The 21,035-nt window shown below is 45.0% G+C and overlaps 1 protein-coding gene across 3 annotated transcripts; it reads left to right on the top strand.

Annotated features, from left to right (window-relative positions):
- The first annotated feature begins 803 nt into the window (after positions 1 to 803).
- Positions 804 to 20,527, top strand: LOC124511051 (zinc finger protein 234-like). Of its 3 annotated transcripts, XM_047077907.1 has the most exons (6): positions 804 to 997; positions 3,003 to 3,074; positions 7,659 to 7,906; positions 10,481 to 10,624; positions 11,720 to 11,807; positions 18,289 to 20,527. In XM_047077907.1, the coding sequence occupies exons 3-6, from the start codon at positions 7,898 to 7,900 to the stop codon at positions 20,154 to 20,156; spliced, it is 2,109 nt and encodes a 702-aa protein (XP_046933863.1). In that variant the 5' UTR covers positions 804 to 997; positions 3,003 to 3,074; positions 7,659 to 7,897; the 3' UTR covers positions 20,157 to 20,527. The 3 variants fall into 3 exon arrangements, with proteins under 3 accessions (XP_046933863.1, XP_046933862.1, XP_046933861.1); XM_047077906.1 differs by lacking the exon at positions 11,720 to 11,807 and having other exon boundaries at positions 806 to 997; positions 7,812 to 7,906; positions 10,481 to 10,607; XM_047077905.1 differs by lacking the exon at positions 11,720 to 11,807 and having other exon boundaries at positions 806 to 997; positions 10,481 to 10,607.
- The last annotated feature ends 508 nt before the right edge of the window (positions 20,528 to 21,035 follow it).

The raw sequence follows: 21,035 nt of genomic DNA, 5'->3' as shown, positions 1-21,035 counted from the left end.
ATTTTAGAGAGAGAGTGAGCGAGAGCGCACACATAGGGGAGGGGCAAAAGGAGAGAATCCCGAGCAGGCTCCCTGGTCAGCGCAGAGGCCAGTGTGGGGCCGGATCCCACCACCCTGAGATCATGACCCGAGCCAAAATCAAGAATCACATGCTTAACCTGCTGAGCCACCCAGGCACCCCGGGATAACAATTTTAATATACAGTTTAAATAAGGGAAGCGTGCTTTTCCATGAGGACAAGCTTCCACTTGGGCCCTAAATTCCTCCCAAGTCTGTGGTGTGTCTGGAGTAGAAGCGGGTAACTTCCTCGCTTCTCACCGCCCCTCCCGAATAATTCTCCCTCACCCATTCTTTGAACTCTGTTTTGGCCTCATATCGTCAGATTACATTAAACATCCTCCCCCTCTCAGTCGTCTAGTGTCCCTTGAGCAATCATTCCCCGTTAATTTCTTGAAGATTGTACCTCCTCACCTAATCCCTTTCCAACAACACTCCTGTCCCAATTGGAGGCATTTCGAATTCGAAAGTCCGTGTCCATGGAATAATTTCGCTGAGGACTCAGGCAGAGGTAACGCAGACTCTTAACATGGAAACCCGTATTGCCACCTAGGAAGTCGGGACTGCGTGACTCCTTCCATTCTGGCATTTGGGGAAGCGTAGACAAGGAGCTTCCAGCAGCCGCAACCTGTTTAGGAGCGCGAGCCTACGAACGTTTTGCCTTTAGCATTCTGGGAGATGTAGTCCCCGCGCTCCGTGTAGTCGCGCTCACTTCCGCTCAGGAAGGAGGGTCTGGTGCATCCTGGGAGATGTAGTCCAGAAGCTCCAGGTTCTCGCGGGCACTTCCGCTGGGGGAGTGGGAGGTTGCTCCTGAATTTTCTATGGGAGCGGTGCGTCAGTTCCGCCTCTCCCAGCGCTTCCAAACTTCCTGAATCTGTGCTTGGAACCTGCAGCGACAGGGCGACTTAGGGGGGAAAAAAAGCCTGAGCGGAGCACGCAGGTATTAGCGGGGGGGAAGGCAGTGGTGTGCGTCTCTGGGGGAGTCTCTGCGTTCGTGGTGGGTCCCGAGGCCCGGGGTGGGGCGTGGGGTGGGGTCACCTATCGCCTGGCTTGAGTTTCTGCTTGTCTCAGCTCGCCCCGTCCGCCTCCCTACACCCACGCGTGCCTGTGCTTCCTGGTGTTCCAGGATTGTAAGAGGTGGTGAAAGAAGACCAGCTGCCTCCATTTTGACCTCAAACTTTCTGGTTGGCTTCTTTCCAGCTTGTCTCTTGGCGCAGGTGGCACAGCCTTGAGGGCAAAGCAGCCCCTGGTGAGAACCTAAACTAACCCCTCAAGCCGTAAGGGCTGCCCTGCGCCAGCAAGACCCCGTTTGTGATTGACCCCAAGATAGTAATCCATTTGACCTTCGCTGCCCACCTGCAGTACCCGCCCGCCTTCACCCCACCTTTTGCTTGTATAAACCTGGACGTATTTTCAGGCACTTTGAAGACAGTCTTGGAGCCGTTAGTCTGCAGTCTTTTGGTGTTCGCCTTACTGAGATAAATTCTTTTTCACCTGGACTAGATTCTCTGCCTTCGGATTTTGTCAGCAGCGAGGGACCAAATGGGGTCTGTTTGGGACCTCCCCAAAGCCAGATGCTCTTGCCCCCTCCTCCCCACCCCGCCCCCGCTCGCCAGCTATGGCTGTGGAAATAAAAGTCTCAAAACAGCTCCTGGCGTATGGTGAATGGTGATCTCTTTTTGGTATTAATTTCCCGAGCATCAGTCAAGTCCCCAGGTTAGGGTCACATATCCAACTGCGGTGATCTTTGCTCTTCTCTGATTCCTGGTGGATCAGGTTGCTGGATCATCCTGGGCCCCTTCTTTAAAAAAAAAAAAGTTTTTTTTTAATGTTTTTATTTGTTTTTGGGAGAGAGAGCATGAGTGGGGGAGGGGCAGAGAGAGAGGGAGACACAGAGTTCGAAGCAGGCTCCAGGCTCTAAGCCATCAGCACAGAGCCTAATGTGGGGTTCGAACCCACAAACTGTGAGATCATGACCTGAGCCGAAGTCGGACGCTCAACTGACTGAGCCACTCGGGCGCCCCATCCTGGGCCCCTTCTAATCTCTCTTTTCAGAAGGTGTGGGTAGTAATGGAACTAAGGTTGAGTTCCCACCTTGGTGACTCAGAAACCTTACCAGATTGAGTTGTTGCATAAAGAAAACTTTGATTTGCAAGCAAAGAAGGAAATCACAGGGGAATAGCTTCCGCAGCCGGGAATCCCCACAAAAGGATGGATGGGTTCCTTTTGTTTAGGGTTAGGGTGGATATTTAGATAGGGAAGGCTTGTCATGGTATGTAGAGGCAGGCATAGGGATGAGCATGCGCCCTAAGGAAACATGCCTGTATGTTGTGCGTTATGTACATGAGGCTGAGGCTCCTCCTTGGGCAGAAATTTTAGGATTGTAATGAGGTAAAGGTAATTGTAGGTCAGTCCAGAAGCCACTCCATGGTCCTTCTATGCAGGCACGAGTTGGGGGTCTAGCGCAGAAGTTCTGGGTGGTCTGGGTCTGCGGCAGGTCTTGTCAGGGCAGTTGTCATCACCTGAGGTGGTTTCCGGTTTCATTCGCCGGAGTTAAGAGGTAAGCTAGAAAAGAGAGCTTAAGGGAAAATGTAAGACATAGGTGGGTGAGTACAAGCAGGTGGGCGTTAGATGTCAGGTCTTGGGGTCTAGTTGGTGATGAGGGTTGCTTCCAGATTGCATTATTATTATTATTATTATTATTATTATTATTATTATTATTATTTTAGAGAGAGAGAGAGCATGCATGCGTTGGGGAGAGGGGCACAGGGAGAGAGAGAATCTTAACAGGCTCCACAACCCTGGGATCACGACCTGAGGCGAAATCAAGAGTCTCTTGCACAACCAACCAGCTGAGTCACCCCAGGCGCCCCCCTAGATTGCACTGCTATTGAGGACAGTGACATGATCATGGCATTTCATGACATTATATTTTTCTTCCCCAGCCTGATTTCTCAGAAAGGGCTGCACAGAGGTGGAAAGAGTGACTCCCCTGGCTACTGACAGCAAAGTTCCACGTGAGTGGGATTTGGCATCTTTCTTTCTTTCTTTCTTTCTTTCTTTCTTTCTTTCTTTCTTTCTTTCTTATGTTTATTTATTTTGAGAGAAAACGTGTGTGGGTGAGTTGGGGAGGGGGAGAGAGAGGGAGAGAGAGAGAATCCCAAGCAGGCCCCCTGCTGTCAGCACAGGGCCTGTCACAGCCTGGGAAAAGGAGGGGGGTTGCTCATTCTCCCTACCTGAGATCATGACCTGAGCAGAAATCAGGAGTCAGACACTTAATGGACTGAGCCACCCAGGGGCCCCTGGGCATTTTCCTTTTACAACGATAGTCACATCAATTAGATAATGTATAGGTTGTGTAATTGGGCCTGGGTATTAGTAATAATCCTTAATTGCCAACCTCAACCATGATGGTTTTATACAAATAAATATATTGGGCCACACCACAGCTATGCAAAGAAATTCTACCTTTTTTTTTTTTTTTTTTTTTCCTAGTCAATAAAATGAGATTGAGACCCAGGGAGCATAAGTGATTTGCCCACAGTCCCCACCTAGTAAGAGGCTGAACTGGGGTTGGAATGAAGGCAGCCTGAGTCCAGAGCTCAGGTTGCTAATCTCTTGAGCATGTTCTGCAGCTATAGGAACCAGCAGGCATCAGACCCTGGGGTAGTTAGTACTTGGGTCTGGAGGACCTTAAAAGCAAGGCTAACGGGCTTTGACTTTTCTGAGTTTTTAAAAGCATTGTGAACTATTTTATTCTGCTTATTGCTAGTAATATGCTTTATTCTTTTTTTTTTGAAGTTTATTTATGTATTTTGAGAGAGACAGAGGCATTGTGAGTGGGGGAGGGGCAGAAAGAGAGAATCCCAAGTAGGCTGAGCAGTGCCAGCACACAGCCCAATATAGGGGCCCAGACCCATGAAACCATGAGACATGACCTGAGCTGAAACTAAGAGTCGGACACCTAACCGACTGAGCCACCCACGTGCCTCCTTAAAGAACTGTATCATTATGGAACAATCAAAAAATACAGAAATATGAGGGAAAAATTATTTTTAAAAAAATTTTTTTAAATGTTTACTTTTTTTTTTTTTTTAATTTTTTTTTTTCCAACGTTTATTTATTTTTGGGACAGAGAGAGACAGAGCATGAACGGGGGAGGGGCAGAGAGAGAGGGAGACACAGAATCGGAAACAGGCTCCAGGCTCTGAGCCATCAGCCCAGAGCCCGACGTGGGGCTGGAACTCACGGACCGCGAGATCGTGACCTGGCTGAAGTCGGACGCTTAACCGACTGCGCCACCCAGGCGCCCCTAAATGTTTACTTTTTGAGAGAGAGACAGAGTGTGAGTGCGGGAGAGACAGAGAGGGAGACACAGAATCCTAAGCAGGCTCCAGGCTCCGAGCTGTCAGCACAGAGCCCTATGCGGGGCTTGAACTCGGGAACCACGAGATCATGACCTGGGCCGAAGTTGGACACTTAACCGACTGAGCCACCCAGGCACGCTGGAAAAAATTTTTTTAATTACCCAGTAATCGAGGATGTAAAGATAACTGTGAAGCTTTTAATGCATTTCTATTTGGTGGTTGTGTATATTTGTATGTTTGTTTATGAACATTTTACACAATGATCATATTTTTCTGCGTGTAACCTCTGATGTATTTTAACTGTGGAAATTTTGTTTACGATTTAAAAAAAAATTTTTTTTAATGTTTATTTATTTTTGAGAGAGAGAGAGAGAGAGAGAGACAGAACACAAGCAGGGGAGGGGCAGAGAGGAAGACACAGAATCCAAAGCAAGCTTCAGGCTCTGAACTGACAGCACAGAGCCCGACACAGGGCTCGAGTTCATGAACTGTGACTTCATGACCTGAGCTGAAGTCAGAGGCTTAATCGACTGAGCCACCCAGGCGCCCCTTTTTTTTAACGATTTTTAAGTAACCTCTACACCCGTTGTGGGGCTCATATGATCAAGAGTTGAGCCAGGCAAGGTGCCACAGAGCTATGGCCAATTTTTAAACATTGCCAAGAAAAATGAATTTCCATTTAATTTCATGATCATCTTTATTATTCCCGTTATTATCGTTGTTCCTGTGACTGTTTCCTGACAGTATAAGACTTTATTTTTGCATAATTTAAAATTAAAAATTTTTCCATTGAAAAGTTGCAAAACTAGTGTAAGGAGTTCTCATATACTCTTTTTAAGTTGTTTTCTTTTTTCTAACTTACGTGTTTTGAGAGAGAGCGAGTTGAAGAGGGGCAGAGAGAGAGGGAGAGAGAAAATCCCAAGCAGGCTCCTTGCTGTCTTGTGCAGAGCCTATGCAGGGCTCAATCCCACGAACCTTGAAATCACTACCTGAGCTGAGGTGAAGAGCCAGATGCTTACCTGATTGAGCCATCTCGGTGCCCCCTCAAATACTCTTTACACAAATTCCCCAATTGTTTACATTTTGCCTGTCTGTCTTGTGGCTCCGTCAGCCACATAACACCAGGAATATACCTGCAATTCAATGACAGCTTCTTTTAGCTTTCTGAAGGAAGGAAGCCCCACATATGGGTAATCAGGTATCTTGGTAAAAAGGATTTAGGGGAGGCTGATTATAGAATTTTAACATCCCGTGCTTGGTAATATTGGATGTTATACTATATGATAGAATTATCTATCAGATGTTAGATGTTTAGTAAGTAAATACAAATAGTAGTTAGTGGTGTTGTTACTTATTAAATAATGCTAGATAACATATAACATCCTGGTTTGTAATCTGCAGTCTTCTATTTAATTTTGTTCTGTTTTTCATGTATAAACGCCTTATAACCAGTCTCCCCTCCCCCATCTCATTTCAAAGTCCAATTTTATGTACTGCCTTAAACTGTATATTTGTTGATAGACATTGTACAAAAATTTTATCATAAACTTGATGTTCTTTAATGTGGAATGCATTCCATAACCTTTGTGTTTTTTGTTGATGGTGCTTCTTCTTTTTTTTTTTTTTTTACTTTTTGTTTTTCACGTAAGCTCTACACCCAACGTGGGGCCTGAACTCACAACCCGGAGAGCAAGAGTCACACGTGCCATCGACTGAGCCAGGTGCCCCTGTTCTTTTTTTTTTTTTTTTTTTAATTTTTTTTTTTTTTTCAGCGTTTATTTATTTTTGGGACAGAGAGAGACAGAGCATGAACGGGGGAGGGGCAGAGAGAGAGGGAGACACAGAATCGGAAACAGGCTCCAGGCTCTGAGCCATCAGCCCAGAGCCCGACGCGGGGCTCGAACTCCCGGACCGGGAGATCGTGACCTGGCTGAAGTCGGACGCTTAACCGACTGCGCCACCCAGGCGCCCCAGGTGCCCCTGTTCTTGATGCTTTTGAAGAGTGTAGAAGCAAGTTAGTTTGGAGAAAGTTCTCCATTTGGGGTTTATCAGATGTACTTACTACATGTTTAGGTTCGGTAATGCGTCATTAGCAGGGATCCCATAGAACATCGAGGCATCCTTGACATTGCAGCATAACAGGAGCCAAAGGACGTCGGTCTGTCCATATATCGGTGAACTCAACGTTGTTACCTAAGCTAAGGTGATTTCTATTAGGTTTCTCCACTGCGAAGTCACTAATTTTTATTTATTATATTTTTTTAAAGATCGTATTTTTTAAGTAACCTCTATACCCAGCGTGGGGCTGGAACTCACAACCCCCAGATCTAGAGTCGCACGCTTTACCGACTGAACCAGCCAGACTCCCCTAAAGTTACTATTTTTTAAATCAAAATGAGTAAAGTTTATGGGGAGATACACTTACTGGTTGGCATTCTGCTGTGAGGCCAGGCTTCCCCATGTTCCCTGCTTATTCACTCAAATATAAATACCTTTTTTTTTTTTTAATTTTTTTTTTTAATGTTTTATTTATTTTTGAGACAGAGAGAGACAGAACATGAACGGGGGAGGGGCAGAGAGAGGGGGAGACACAGAATGGAAGCAGGCTCCAGGCTCTGAGCCATCAGCCCAGAGCCCGACGCGGGGCTCGAACTCACGGACCGCGAGATCGTGACCTGAGCTGAAGTCGGACGCTCAACCGATTGAGCCACCCAGGCGCCCCTCAAATATAAATACCTTTATCAAGATGCACTCAGAATCTGTCAATTAGTTTTGTGATTTAAATGACACGTAGATGAACAAGCATTTATTTATATCAACTTGATGTGTATTGTACATATCATAGAATCTGCCCATTTTAGTTACACAAATCGGTGATTTTTAGTAACTTCGCTGAGTGGTGCAGCCATTGCTGTAATTCAGTTAGAACATGTTCATTCCCCCAGTTGGATTCCTCAGGCCCATTTTCAGTTCACCTCCATTTTCTCCCCTAATACCCAGGTGACCACCAACCTGCTTTCTTTCTCTTTAGATTTGCCTCTTCTGTACATTTTCTAGACATGGAATCATAAAATATCTGGCCTTTTGTGACTGGCTTCTTTGACTTTCAGCAGCGTTTACCAGGTTCATCCATGTTGCAGCATGATCCATACTTCATTCCTTTTAATTACAGTAAAAGTATCTGGAAAACATTCCACTGTACAGATTTGTCACAATTTGTTTATTCGTGCATAGGTCATAGGTCGACATTTCGGTGGTTTCCGGTTGGAGGGTTATCAGGAATAATGGTGCTGTGAACACTCATGTACGGATTTCCGGTGATCATCCCGGGACGGGAGGGGAGTGACATCCCGGGCTACCTTTAATGTCTTTTTTCTGCCTCCCTAGGCCCCCCACCAGGCGCCGTTCTGCCTTCCTGGGATCTGTGCAACTGCACGCTCTGCACACTGCCAGAAGTAGGAGGACCCGTGACCATGTTCAAGGTGAGTAGGGCTTGCCTTTCTCACTTTCCAGATTCCATCTCATTATTCAGATGGTCACACCTTTTTCTGGGGATGACTCAAGCAGAACTCCAGGCGTTTGAGGACCTGTTTTGTGCCAGGGTCTTCCCTTGTCCCTTTTGAATTTACTTTGCATGTATTTTTAGTTTTCGTTTTATTATTTTTCTTACGGAGTAGAAAAATTACTAGAAATGAGCAGTTCTTCCAATTCATTACTTCCTTTCTGACAAGTGAGCTATTTTTATTTTCTCCCTCTCTTATCCTTGTCAGTATCCATAACTGAATTTGTATTCGTGATATACATCTGATTTTAATTCTGATTTTTTTCCTTTAATGTTTTGTAATGTTCATTTTTCACAGTTGCATCCTGTCCCCATTGAATCGATGTACTTTTTATCTTTACTTCCTGTTCAAAGACATGTATGTGGTTTAGGGATTTTACTGTTTTTTATTTTTTTATTTTTGAGAGAGAGCGTGAGCAGGGGTGGAGAGAAGAGAGAGAGAGAGAGAGAGAATGAGAATAAAAGCAGGCTTCATGCTGTCAGCACAGAGTCCAATGCAGGGCTTGAACCCACAAACCATGAGATCATGACCTGAGCTGAAACCAAGAATCAGACGTTTAACCAACCGAGCCACCCAGGCACCCCTCGAGAGATGATTTCCACAGCTGGCCTGCTCCCTGACCCCTTTCTCAGAGTCACCCCGCCACACTGACCTGCTCAGCGCTGCAGGCACGTTGATAGCAGTTAGCACAGTCGTTTATAAAATTTAAATTTTAAATGTAAAATCTTTAAATTTCTCTGTGGCCAGAGATACCTGATACGGAATTACCAGGAGCAACAACCTGGGGCAAAAATACTTGCTACAGGGATGCCAAAATAAAAAGGCAGAGCCCATAGTAGGAATCTTATGCATATGGTAAAGGGCAAAAATCCAGTGAAATACAAACAAGAATGAGAGTAGGCATGTGAAAAATGAGAAACACAAATAAACATCTCAAAGGTGGTTCTGTGAATTTATAGTCAAATAAGTGGCAATAATAATACAAGTTGTTCTTGTAAACCAGATTACCAAAACCGTGGAAAAATGTATAGCCTGCTCTTGGCTGTCATTTGGAGACCCAGGACTGTTGTATTCTTTTGAAAGATGAGCGGTGTAGGAAAAAAAGGGGGAAGAAAATCTGCCATCATATGATCACAATTTTAAACGTGCTCATTTTTGACGTTTTAATTTTCCTTTGGGATCATTTTCAAGTGGTCAGGGAAACAAGGTCTATGTAAAACGATGTTCTTTGCAGGATACGTTGTAATGAGAAAAATATGTAAAATTAAATACTGTTTAATTGGTATCGTTAAGTGTAGTTTTCTGTTCCCTGGGGTAACAGCCACAAAATGAGATGAAATATTTTTTTAATTTATTTATTTTAGAGAGCCAGAGCAAGTGGGGGAGGGGCAGAGAGAGAAGAAGAGAGAGAATCCCAAGCAGGTTCTGCACTGCCAGCACAGAGCCTGATGTGGGGCTTGAACTCTCTAACCACGAGATCATGACCTGAGCTGAAATGAAGAGTTGGACACTGAACCAATGAGCCACCCAGTCACCCTGAGAGGAAATATTTTTATTTTTTATTTTTTTTAGAGAGCTTGGGAGCAAGTGTATGCAGGTGGGGGAAGGGCAGACGGAGAGAGAGAATCCCAAGCAGGCTCCACGCCTGGTGCAGACCCCACCCTGGGGCTCGAGTTCACAACCGTGAGATCTGAGATCATGACCTGAGCCAAAATCAAGATTGGACACTAACCAGCTGAACCACCCAGGTGCCCTGATGAGATAGTTGTTGATAATGGCAACGTGAAGAAATAATATGAATAATAAAGGTCTGTTAGGCACTTACTCTGTGCCATGCACTGTTCCAAGTGTTAGGGATATTCCCTTGTTTAAATCTTGAAGGAACTCTGTCACAGAAGGACCACATGCGGAGAAGAAACTCAGGCACATGGACAGACTTGTCCAAAGTCACACAGCTAGTAAGGCACAGGCCCTTGGGAATCGCACGGAGGCCTGCTGGCTCCGGAACATGATGCTGAACGTTACGTGGGAGAACCACGTAGCTGTCCCACGAGGTTAGCAAAAGCTCGTTAATGGCACATGTGAAAGCAAAGTGATAGGGTTCGTGCGTGTGTGAGAGGAACAAGGTGGGTGTTGTCAAACGTTTGAACTAAATTGCTGAATGCTTCTGGGGCAGTCAGCACCACGCGTCACGAAGTAAAACGTGTGTTGTCCAGGATGCGTGTTTAGAGTTTTTGGCGGTTACTTGTAAGTAGACTCCACGAGGACACAAAAACACAAGGACGTTGTCATTGCCACACATTTTGGTGAGGCTGACGAAACTCACCGTGGCATTGGCAGGGTAGAAGGAGAAGCGCCTGGAAGCCTACAGACGGACTCGAGTCCCTCACGCTCTGGAACTACATCCCACCATCCTCTCCAGCTTTTCTGTGCTGCCCCGCTCCCAGTGGCCATTGGGTGCGAGATTGAGGTTATATGTGCTTGGTGTTGTAGGAGGCAGTGACGTTCAAGGACGTGGCTGTGGTCTTCACGGAGGAGGAGCTGGGGCTGCTTGACCCCGCCCAGAAGAAGCTGTATGGAGACGTGATGCTGGAGAACTTCCGGAACCTGCTCTCTCTGGGTGAGGACAGGCGCTCTGTGACTCAGTGTCAGCTTCCTGGATTGGCTTTGTGTGTTTGTGTGTTCAAAGCTTTGGGGGGTCTTTTTTTTTTTTTTTTTTTTTTAATTTTTTTTTTTTTTCAACGTTTTTATTTATTTTTGGGACAGAGAGAGACAGAGCATGAACGGGGGAGGGGCAGAGACAGAGGGAAACACAGAATCGGAAACAGGCTCCAGGCTCCGAGTCATCAGCCCAGAGCCCGACGCGGGGCTCGAACTCACGGACCGCGAGATCGTGACCTGGCTGAAGTCGGACGCTTAACCGACTGCGCCACCCAGGCGCCCCCTTTGGGGGGTCTTGAAATGGTCCCTTGTATTTATGGTGTACTAACAATTTTTAATAACATAAAGTGGAAAATCTCAATTTATTAGAACAGAATATATTGCAGCAAGATCTCCCGCCAATTTTGTCAGTGGTGTAGGAGCCCAGTGGGAGATTTAGTGAAAATAGACATTGGTTAGAAATAGGTGTTTGTAATGCACGTTTCTGCATGTATGTCTGGGTCTTGAAATACGGGCCATGTTTGTTTGTTTTTTTTAATTTTTTTTTTTAGTGTTTATTTTTGAGAGAGAGACACAGAGTGTGAGCGGGGGAGGTGCAGAGAAAGAGGGAGACACAGAATCCGAAGCAGGCTCCAGGCTCTGAGCGGTCAGCACAGAGCCCGACTCGGGGCTCGAACCCACAAACCATGAGATCATGGCCTGAGCCGAAGTCGGAGGCTTAACCGACTGAGCCACCCAGGTGCCCCAATATGGGCCATGTTTTTAAAAATGTTTGAAAAATGCTGGTTTTGATTAATTGATCAGTATGTGCAGGAATCCAAATGTTCAGTCGATTGTACCTTTAGTGTGCGTTCTATTTATTTCTAAATGTCTTTCTAGTTTTGAGAGCATGTGTGCTCAAGCACGTGAATGGGGGAGGGGCAGAGAGAAGGAGAGACGGGATCTGAAGTGGGATCGAGCTCACAAACCATGACATCATGCGCTGAGCCAAAGTTAGATCCTTAACCAACTGAGCCACCCAGGCGCCCCTAATGTGTTCGTTTTAAATACGGACTTTGCATGTTCACAAAGCACCGCCTCTTCAAACATGATACATTCCGCTTAGAGAAGGTAAAAACGCTTTGGATGATGCTAGCAAGCCACAGACGAGAGAAATCAGGTAAGAGCCAAGCAGGTGGGAGTCCTCGTAGGTGTTCTCCTGTGTGTCTTCGCTTCTTTCCGCCCCCTTTGCTGTCACCTGGTCCAAACTGCTAAACTGTTTCCTGAATCCTTTCAGCCGCTTGCCTGTTTCCACGCTTCCTCTTGTTTGTCTGTTCTCCGCGTAGCAGCCCGTGTGATCCGTAGGAACTGGAAGTCAGAGCCCCGTTCCTCTGCTCAAGACCCTTTGGGGCTTATTTTTCCCGGAGTTGAAACCTCTCGAAGTGGCTTGAGTCCTCCATGGTGTGCCCCCCGTCCCCCACTTCCTCTCTGAATACCTCGCCTGTCCCCTTCCTCTTGCTCCGCCTCGTCCACCCACACCATGCCCCATGGGGCTCCCAGACCTGCCAGGGACGCCCTAGCGCCTGCTGCCGGAACAAACTGCCACGCACTTCATGGCCTAGAGCAACACGGTTGATGACGCTTCTCTGGGTCAGAAGTGTGGCATGGTTCTTAACCAGGCTAGTCGAGGTGTCTGCACAGTTGCATTTCTTTTTGGAGGCTCTAGGGGAGGATCTGTGTCTTGGGTTTTTCAGCTTCTAGAGGTTACCCCCGTTTTTGAACTTACGGCCCCTTTCTTTCGTCTTCACCGCCAGCACCCTGCTTCTCCCTGCCCGTTCTCTTGTGGTCGCATTGCCTTCCTCCGCCCTTCTTCCGTAGCTTTCTTGCGCTTTGAAGGATCCTCTTGATTGCCTTGAGTCCGCCTGGGCAATAGAAGATAGTCTTCCATTTTAAGGTCAGCTGATGAGCAGCCTTAATTTCCATCTGCAGCCTTAATTCCTCTTTGTCATCTACTTAACGTATTTTAGGCTCCAAAAATCAGGACGTGGATTCTTCCGGAGCCAGTTAATCTCCCTACTACACATACTTCTGCCTCAGAGCCCTTACTTACTCTCTGTGGCTCTCTCTGACATATTTTTTTGCCTGAAATCCTTTTGTCCCTTCACTCCTTCCCTCCCTCCTCCCTTCCCCCCTTCCTGTGTCTGCTCAGTTTTAATGTCACAGGAACGGCCTTCTCTGACCAACTTAAGTAAAACATCACCCTCTTTACTTTTCTTGTTCTGCCTTATGTTGTGCCTCATACATTTTTGTTTGCTTGTTCATCTCCTCTCTGTCCCCGCTGGAGTTTGATCCCTGCCCCGCCCCCCACCTCCGCCCCCGGCAAGGGATTTTGCCTCTTTCGTTCATTATTCTATTCTCAGTGCCTAGAATCGTCTGGTATGTGGCAGGTGTCTGGAAGCATGTATTGACTTCGTGAATGTGTTAATGGAAGGGAGACCTCCACGTGTCCATGGGTCCTGGAGATAGCTATAGGTCGTGTGCAAACCAGAGCGAAGGAAGGATATTGCAGAACATTGTTTGTTTTCTGATGAATGCCTATCCAGTTTCTTTCTGTTTGTTACTTTCTTGGGTGCCCTTGGCATGAAAGTGTGTTTGGGTATGTGCACTTGACCCGTGTCCCAGGGCAACTGGTAAGCATTGTGCTTGTGGTCATACTGAGTAACATGCTTTGTCTCTGTGCTCTGTGGCTTTCTTGGAACCTTCTGTTGGGGAGCATTTTCTTTTTTTTTTATCTTTTTTAATTTTTTTTTAATGTTTGTTTCTTTTTGAGAGAGAGACAGAGTATGAGCAGGGGAGGAACAGAGAAAGGGGGAGACACAGGCTCCAGATTCTGAGCTGTCAGCACAGAGCCTGACACGGGGCCCAAACTGACAGACAGTGAGATCGTGACCTGAGCAGAAGTCAGAAGCTTAACTGACTGAGCCCCCCAGGCGCCTCAAGGGAGCATTTTCATTTCTGGGAAGAATACTTTTGGAATGACAATTCTTTTTTTTTTTTTTTTTTTTTTGAGAGCATGTGTGTCCTGGGGAGAGGGGCAGGAGGATGGAGAGAATCTCATGCAGGCGCCACACCCAGTGCTGAGCCTGATGCAGGGCTTGATCTCATGACCATGAGATAACGACCTGAGCTGATATCAAGAGCCAGATGCTTGGGGCGCCTGGGTGGCTCAGTCGGTTAAGCATCTCTTTTTTTGGTTTTGGTTTTGGTTTTGTGTTTAAATTTATTTTTATTTATTTTGAGACAGAGAGCAAGCCAGGGAGGGGCAGAGAGAGGGAGACAGAATCCCAAGAAGGCCCCGCGCTGTCAGCACAGAGCCTGATGCAGGGCTCAAACTCATGAACCATGAGATCAAGACCTGAGCCGAAATCAAGAGTCGGATGCTTAACCGACTGAGCCACCCAGGAGCCCCTGGAATGAGGATTCTGATGTCCTGTTCTCAGATCCCCCAACAGAAGGAAGAAAGATATGTTTCCTCTTTCTTCTTCTATATGTTTCTTCTTCTGTATCAGGCAGTATCAGCCAGGTTGCAAGCTGCCTTCCTTTTGAAGAGTTGCCATCTGTAGCCCATTTTCCTCTTTCAAAGCACCCACCCACGTTACTGCCTCCAGGTTTCCCCTTCCCTGTCCTCGGAGGGGAAGATTTAAGGTGAGAGCGATAGGAGACACATACCCGAATGCTGCCTGCATCTGGTTCAAAAATAGATCATGCTTTTTATTTTCTACAAAGTTAGCCATTAAACAAATGTCAAAGAATATAGATTTCATACAATTTTTCCTTGATTTTTTAAATGAAGATTTGGTGCTTTTCAATTAGTAAACATTCATTGTGTTTTCATTAGAACTTTTTTTTTTTAATTTTAGACCGAGAGAGAGCAAGTAGGGGAGAGGGGCAGAGAGGAGAGAGAGAGAATCTTACATAGGCTCCATGCTTAGCACAGAGCTAGACACGGGGCTCGATCCCATGACCCTGGGATCATGACCTGAGCCAAAATCAAAAGTCGGACATTCAACCAACTGAGCTACCCAGGTGCCCTTCAACTAGTGAACATTCTGATGTAGAAAGAATCAGGAAATTTCCTGCTTAAAATTGTCAGCATCCTCAGAGAGGCTCCCTGTTCCCCTCACACAACTCCTCCTTTTAGGGGTCGGTTTGTTAAATATAACCATAAACGGAATTACTCACCAAAAAGTACATACTCACCTATTAGCGTTTTCCCAAGATTCTAGTAACTTATCTTTCCATTTGAACAATTTAATTAGGGACTGGGTAACTTGTAGAAGCAAAGTTTCCGAGTCTTCCCGAGCGTGAGCCATAGTAAGAAACACATCTTTCATTGTAACCAGAACATTTTGCATGTTGCAGATTTATATGTGACTTTCACAGGCATTTCGCATAATGACACCTGTCCTGTTGGCAGTGATGCTCTGATAGTTGCTGTCCTGGTTCTTTTTTCTGAGAGCTTATTACAAGCTTTTAAATCTTTCCAGCTTACTAGAGTCTCGAAAGTTTTCGAGTTTGAAAAACTGTTGTGGTCGGTTATGTTATCCACACATCCATACATCCACAGTTCTTCCACATCCTGTTATCACAGAGATAGTCCTAAAGCTTCAGAAGGAACCAGCAATAGGCCTTCCTTTCTTTTCACCCCAGAGACGCTTGCCACCTTTTATTGTTTTTGTTAGCATCCTACCCCTGTCTCTCGATGTCCCTGTGCAGTTTTTCAGCTTCCCAGCAAAACTGCAATATTCTTTCCCTTTCCTGTATCAAATAACTTACCTGGAAAAGATATTTTCTTTCTAGGATGTGGCTTCAACTCTCACCAGAATAGTTGAACCAGGATTCATTTATTTCATTTAACATGCACTTGTGGAGTACTTTCCACACTCCAGGCAGAGTTCTGGACATTGGTTATAAAGTCGGAAAGTGTAAAATGTGTTCACCATACAAGGTATAACACGCTTCCCTCCTTGGTGCTGCATTGTGGTGGGAAAGACATATGGTGCCCGACAGATGACCTAGCAAGTCACATGGTGAGAGGGGTGCATGGAACATAAGGAAGGATGGGAATTGCCGGAGGTGAACTGGGGGCGGACAGGACTGATTATTTTATTCTGGGCTGTAAAGTGGCTTGTTGCTGGACTGACTTTGAGCAGAGACCTACAAGTCGTGAGGAATCATCCTTGTGTCTGTCCAGGAAGTGTTCCTGGCAAGATCAGACTCCCGCAGTTGGGCTGGTTTTCGGAGGTTACACCATAACCTCAACTTTTCCTTTTCCCAGGCTCTGTCTCTGTTGTTTTTACTTTTTTTCTAGAGCTCTGAATTACCATCAGGTTTTAGAACCATGTATGTTTTCTGTTCAACTTTATTTCCCTTTTGTCCTCACGAAGGAAACTTGCCCGTAGAAGATAAAGTTCTGCTGTCTGCTTTATGCTATGTTTTAGTCAGTGTGCCATTAGGTATTTGCTCCCAAACCCGCAAGTCATTCTAGATATTCCAGGTCACCTGGACGCTGAAGTAACTTTCCAATAAAGTGACCCAAGGCAGGGCTCTGTAGAGGCTGTTTCCCACACGTCTAGTGGATCGAAACGGGGGCAGCTTTTAATTGACTATTCATACGGGGAGGCGAGTGAATTTCCCTTTTAAACATTTCTTCAGCAGTGTTTTCAAAGACTATCTTTCTAGAGCAGTTTTAGGTTCACAGCAAAATTGAGCGAAAGAGACAGAGATATCCCATATATCCCCTACCCCCACACACTCACCTCTTACATGATCAGTATCCCCACCAGATACAATTGATGAACATATATGGACACATCATTGTCACTGAGTCTATAGTATACATTAGGGTTTACTCATGGTATCATACATTATATAGACTTGGACAAATGGATAAAGCCACATATCCATCTTTATAGTATTATATAGAGTAGTTACACTGCCCTAAAAAATGCTCTGTCCTCTGCCCCTTCATCCCTCCCCTCTAACCCTTAGCCACCATTGATCTTTTTACTGTCTCCATACTTTTACCTTTTCAATAATGTCATATAGTTGGACTCATACTTTTCAGTTTGGCTTTTTTCACTTAGTAATACGCATTTACATTTCCTCCATATCTTTTCATGGATTAGTAGCTCATTTCTTTTTAGCACCAAATAATATTCCATTGTGTGTATGTACCACAGTGAATTTTTATCTGTCCGCCTACTGAAGGACATCTTGGTTCATTCAAAGTTTGGTCCTTGTGAATAAACCTTGTCCAGGTTTTGTCTGTGTATAGATTTCTGTGTGGGCGTACATTTTCAGCTCCCTTTGGTTAATAGCAAACTGTGCAGTAGTGGGAGAGTATGGTAAGTGTATGTTTAGTTTTGTAAGAAACCACCAAACTGTCTTCCAAAGTGTCTATACTATTTTGTATTCCTACCAGCGATAAATGAGTTCCTGGTGCTCCACGTCATGGCCACCAGCACTGGTGGTGTTGGTGTTCTAGATTTTGGCCATTCTAATACATGTGTAATGGTATCTTGGTGTTTGGATTTGCATAAAATAACATGGGGAGCATCTTGTCATACACTTACCGCCATCTGTAGATCCTCTTCAATGTTTTTTTTTTTTTTGATGTTTATTTCTGAGAGAGAGAGAGACAGACAGAGCATGAGCGGGGGAGGGGCAGAGAGAGAGACACACACAGAATCTGAAGCAGGCTCCGAGCTCTGAGCCATCAGCACAGAGCCTGATGCGGGCCTCGAACCCACGAGCCATGAGATCATGACCTGAGCCAAAGTCAGACGCTTAACCATCGGAGCCACCCAGGCACCCCGATCCTCTTCGATGTTAAGAAGGTCTTTGGTCCATTTTTTAATCAGGTTCTTTTTCCTTATTGTTGAGTTTTAAGAAAAGTACTTTTTGAAAAGTTTATTGAAAAAATAATCTTCAAATGTTTAGATAATCTTTATGTAAATACAGAGACTTGGGAATATGAATGGGGTAAATGTTTTAGAAAACACATTTCTGAACTTAAGTTATTAGAGGTGGTCAAAAGTTTGTAATAGTAGCCAACCCATTTAATGTCTGTCAACATAGAAAGATAAGGTTAGGTGAACATGTGCAGAATTTCCAGGAATACTTTGAATATAGAAATATAAATATTTCAAGGTATTTGGTATTAGGACATATAATAAATCCAAAATTTGGTTATGTTACTGCCTTTCTTTAAGTTCTAATTGATTGATATTATCTATATAACTTTTCTAACTACATAATTTATTAACTACATAATTTTCTATTCAATATTCTACACTGACTTTCAAATTCAATAGAAATGGCCATAGAGGCAAACCATAAGAGACTCTTAAATACAGAGAACAAACTGAGGGTTGATGGGGGGAGGGGGAGGGAATATGGGCTTAGGGATTAGGAGCCCACTGGCCCCCCTCCGGTGTTCCCTACACTTGCAAATCAGAGACTGTGATACGTGGTGGAAAAGACCGGCTGGACATTCTCTGGGTTCAGTAAAGTCTTACGGTCTCTCCTAAATGCGAAATCTTGAAAATACTGAACAAAGCCTTCAGTTGTCCACATCTCTGCATTCTCTGTCTTTACAGGAGGAAAGATCCAAAATAAAATGAAGACTGTTTTAGAAACAGAACCACACAAAGAGCTTTCCTGCTGGCAGATCTGGCAACAGATTGCAAGTGACTTAACCCAGTGTGAAGGCTCCATGATAAAGAGTTCTCAGTTCCCCAAACAAGGTGATTCACCTGGACAGGTTGGGGCCAGACTGTCTGAAACTCACACAGGTCAGAAACCTGATCAGTGCAGTGAATTTAAGAAATATTTCAGTGATGTCTCCAACTTTGATCTTCATCAACAAGTACACTCAGGAGTGAAGTCTCACACATGTCGTGAGTGTGGAAAAAGCTTCTGTTACAGTTCAGCACTTCATATTCATCAGAGAGTTCACCTGGGAGAGAAACGCTATAAGTGTGATGAGTGTGGGAAGGAATTCAGTCAGAGCTCATGCCTGCAAACTCATCAGAAAGTCCACACCGTAGAGAAGCCATTCAAATGTGAGCAGTGTGGGAATGGCTTCTGTCGTAGGTCAGCACTTAATGTTCATTATAAATTGCACATGGAAGAGAAACCTTATCGTTGTGACCAATGTGGAAGGGCCTTCATTCATGCTTCCCATCTTCAGGAACATCAGAGAATCCACACCGGGGAGAAACCCTTCAAATGTGATAAATGTGGTAAGAATTTTCGTCGTAGATCATCACTTAATAGTCATTGTATGGTCCACACGGGAGAAAAACTGTACAAATGTGAGGAGTGCGGGAAGTGTTTCTTTTGTAGCACAAATCTTCACATCCATCAGAAGGGCCACACGCGAGAGAAACCTTATAAATGTGAGGAGTGTGGGAAGGGCTTCATTCAGCCTTCTCATTTTCGGGCCCATCAGAGAATCCATACTGGTGAGAAACCATATGTATGCAAAGTGTGTGGTAAAGGCTTCACTATGAGTTCAAATCTTCAGGCACATCAGAGAGTCCACACAGGAGAGAAACCATACAAATGCAACGAGTGTGGAAAGAACTTCGGGACGAAAACCCGTTACCAGGTTCATCTGGTGGTACACACGGGAGAGAGACCCTATAAATGTGAAGTATGTGGGAAGGACTTCAGTCAGAGAGCATATCTTCAGTCCCATCTGAAGACGCACAGCGTGGAGAAACCTTACAAGTGTGAGGAATGCGGGCAGGGCTTCAATCAGAGTTCCCGACTTCAGATTCACCAGCTGATCCACACCGGAGAGAAGCCACACAAATGTGAAGAGTGTGGGAAGGGATTCAATCGTAGAGCAGATCTCAAAATTCACTGCAGAATCCACACTGGAGAGAAACCGTTTAATTGTGAGGAGTGTGGGAAGGTATTCAGGCAGGCCGCAAATCTTCTGGCGCACCAGAGAATCCACAGCGGAGAGAAACCTTTCAAGTGTGCAGAGTGCGGGAAGAGCTTTGGTCGCAGTTCACACCTGCAAGCCCATCAAAAAGTGCACACCGGAGAAAAGCCATACAAGTGTGAGGAGTGTGGGAAGGGCTTCAAGTGGAGCTTGAATCTGGACATGCATCAGAGGGTCCACACAGGAGAGAAACCCTACAAGTGTGGGGAGTGTGGTAAGCACTTCAGTCAGGCCTCAAGTCTTAAGGTTCATCAGAGTGTCCACAGTGAGGAGAAACCGTACAAATGTGATGTGTGCGGCAAGGTCTTCCGCCACTCTTCACAGCTACAGTCTCATCAGAGGGTTCATACAGGGGAGACCCCTTACAAGTGTGAGACCTGTGGCCAGAGCTTCCGTTGGCGATCCAAACTTTCACATCATCGCAAAACTCATGGTGGCAGTATGGTTTATGAAGGTAACAAGAGTGGTAAGAACATGAAGGAATTGTGTGTGGAAAGAAGTTCTCCAAAATGACGTTGTGTGAAACCCTGCATTCTTACCATCATCGAGTCTCATAAGAGAGAAAATACTTGTTTAGTTTAGTTGGTATTGAAGCAATAATTGAACCTATCTCGGTTTTCACCAGATCACACAGTGGAGAACCCTTAAGTGGTGTGATACGTCTTTGTTCAGAAGCACTTAGATAGTACTTAGGAATAGAGTTTGGTCTGGCCTTTAACACAAGTATAATGGTGTGCATGCCAGAATTCATATGCACTAGAATGTAAGCTGCATGAGGACAGGGACTTTGCTGCTAAATATACATAGCCCTCAAAGCTAGAGGCATCATAATTCTGGACTTCAAGTTATATTACAAAACTGTAACAAACAAAATAGTATTCTACTGGCACAAAAATAGACACATAGGTCACTACAACAGAATAGAAAACCCAGAAATGAACCCACAAATACATGGTCGGTTAATCTACAACAAAGCAGGAAAGAACATCCAACGGGAAAAATAGCATTGGGAAGACTGGACAGCAACATGCAAGAGAGTGAAATTGGACTGCATTGTTACCCCATACACAAAAATAAATCCAAAATAGATTAAAGACCTAAGTGTGAGACCTGAAACCATAAAAGTCCTTGAAGAAAGCATAGGCAGTAATTTCTCTGATATCAGCTGTAGCAACTTTTTTTTCTAGATAGATCTCCTGAGGTAAGAGAAACAAAAGCAAAAATAAACTATTGGAACTACATCAAAAGAAAAAGGTGCACGGCAAAGGAAACCACAAAACTAAACGGCAGCCTACTGAATAGGATATTTGCAAATGATGCATTCGATGAGGAGTTACTGTCCAAAATATATGAAGAAATTGTAAACCTCAACACCCCCTCCCCCAAAAATCC

The sequence above is a fragment of the Lynx rufus genome, unplaced genomic scaffold, assembly GCF_022079265.1.
Source record: "Lynx rufus isolate CCGP_SWC_20201006 ecotype Redwood Valley unplaced genomic scaffold, mLynRuf1.p SCAF_16, whole genome shotgun sequence".
Classification (NCBI taxonomy): Eukaryota; Metazoa; Chordata; class Mammalia; order Carnivora; family Felidae; genus Lynx; species Lynx rufus.
The sequence above is the reverse complement of the archived record's forward strand: the minus strand, read 5'-3'. Positions and strand labels throughout refer to the sequence as shown.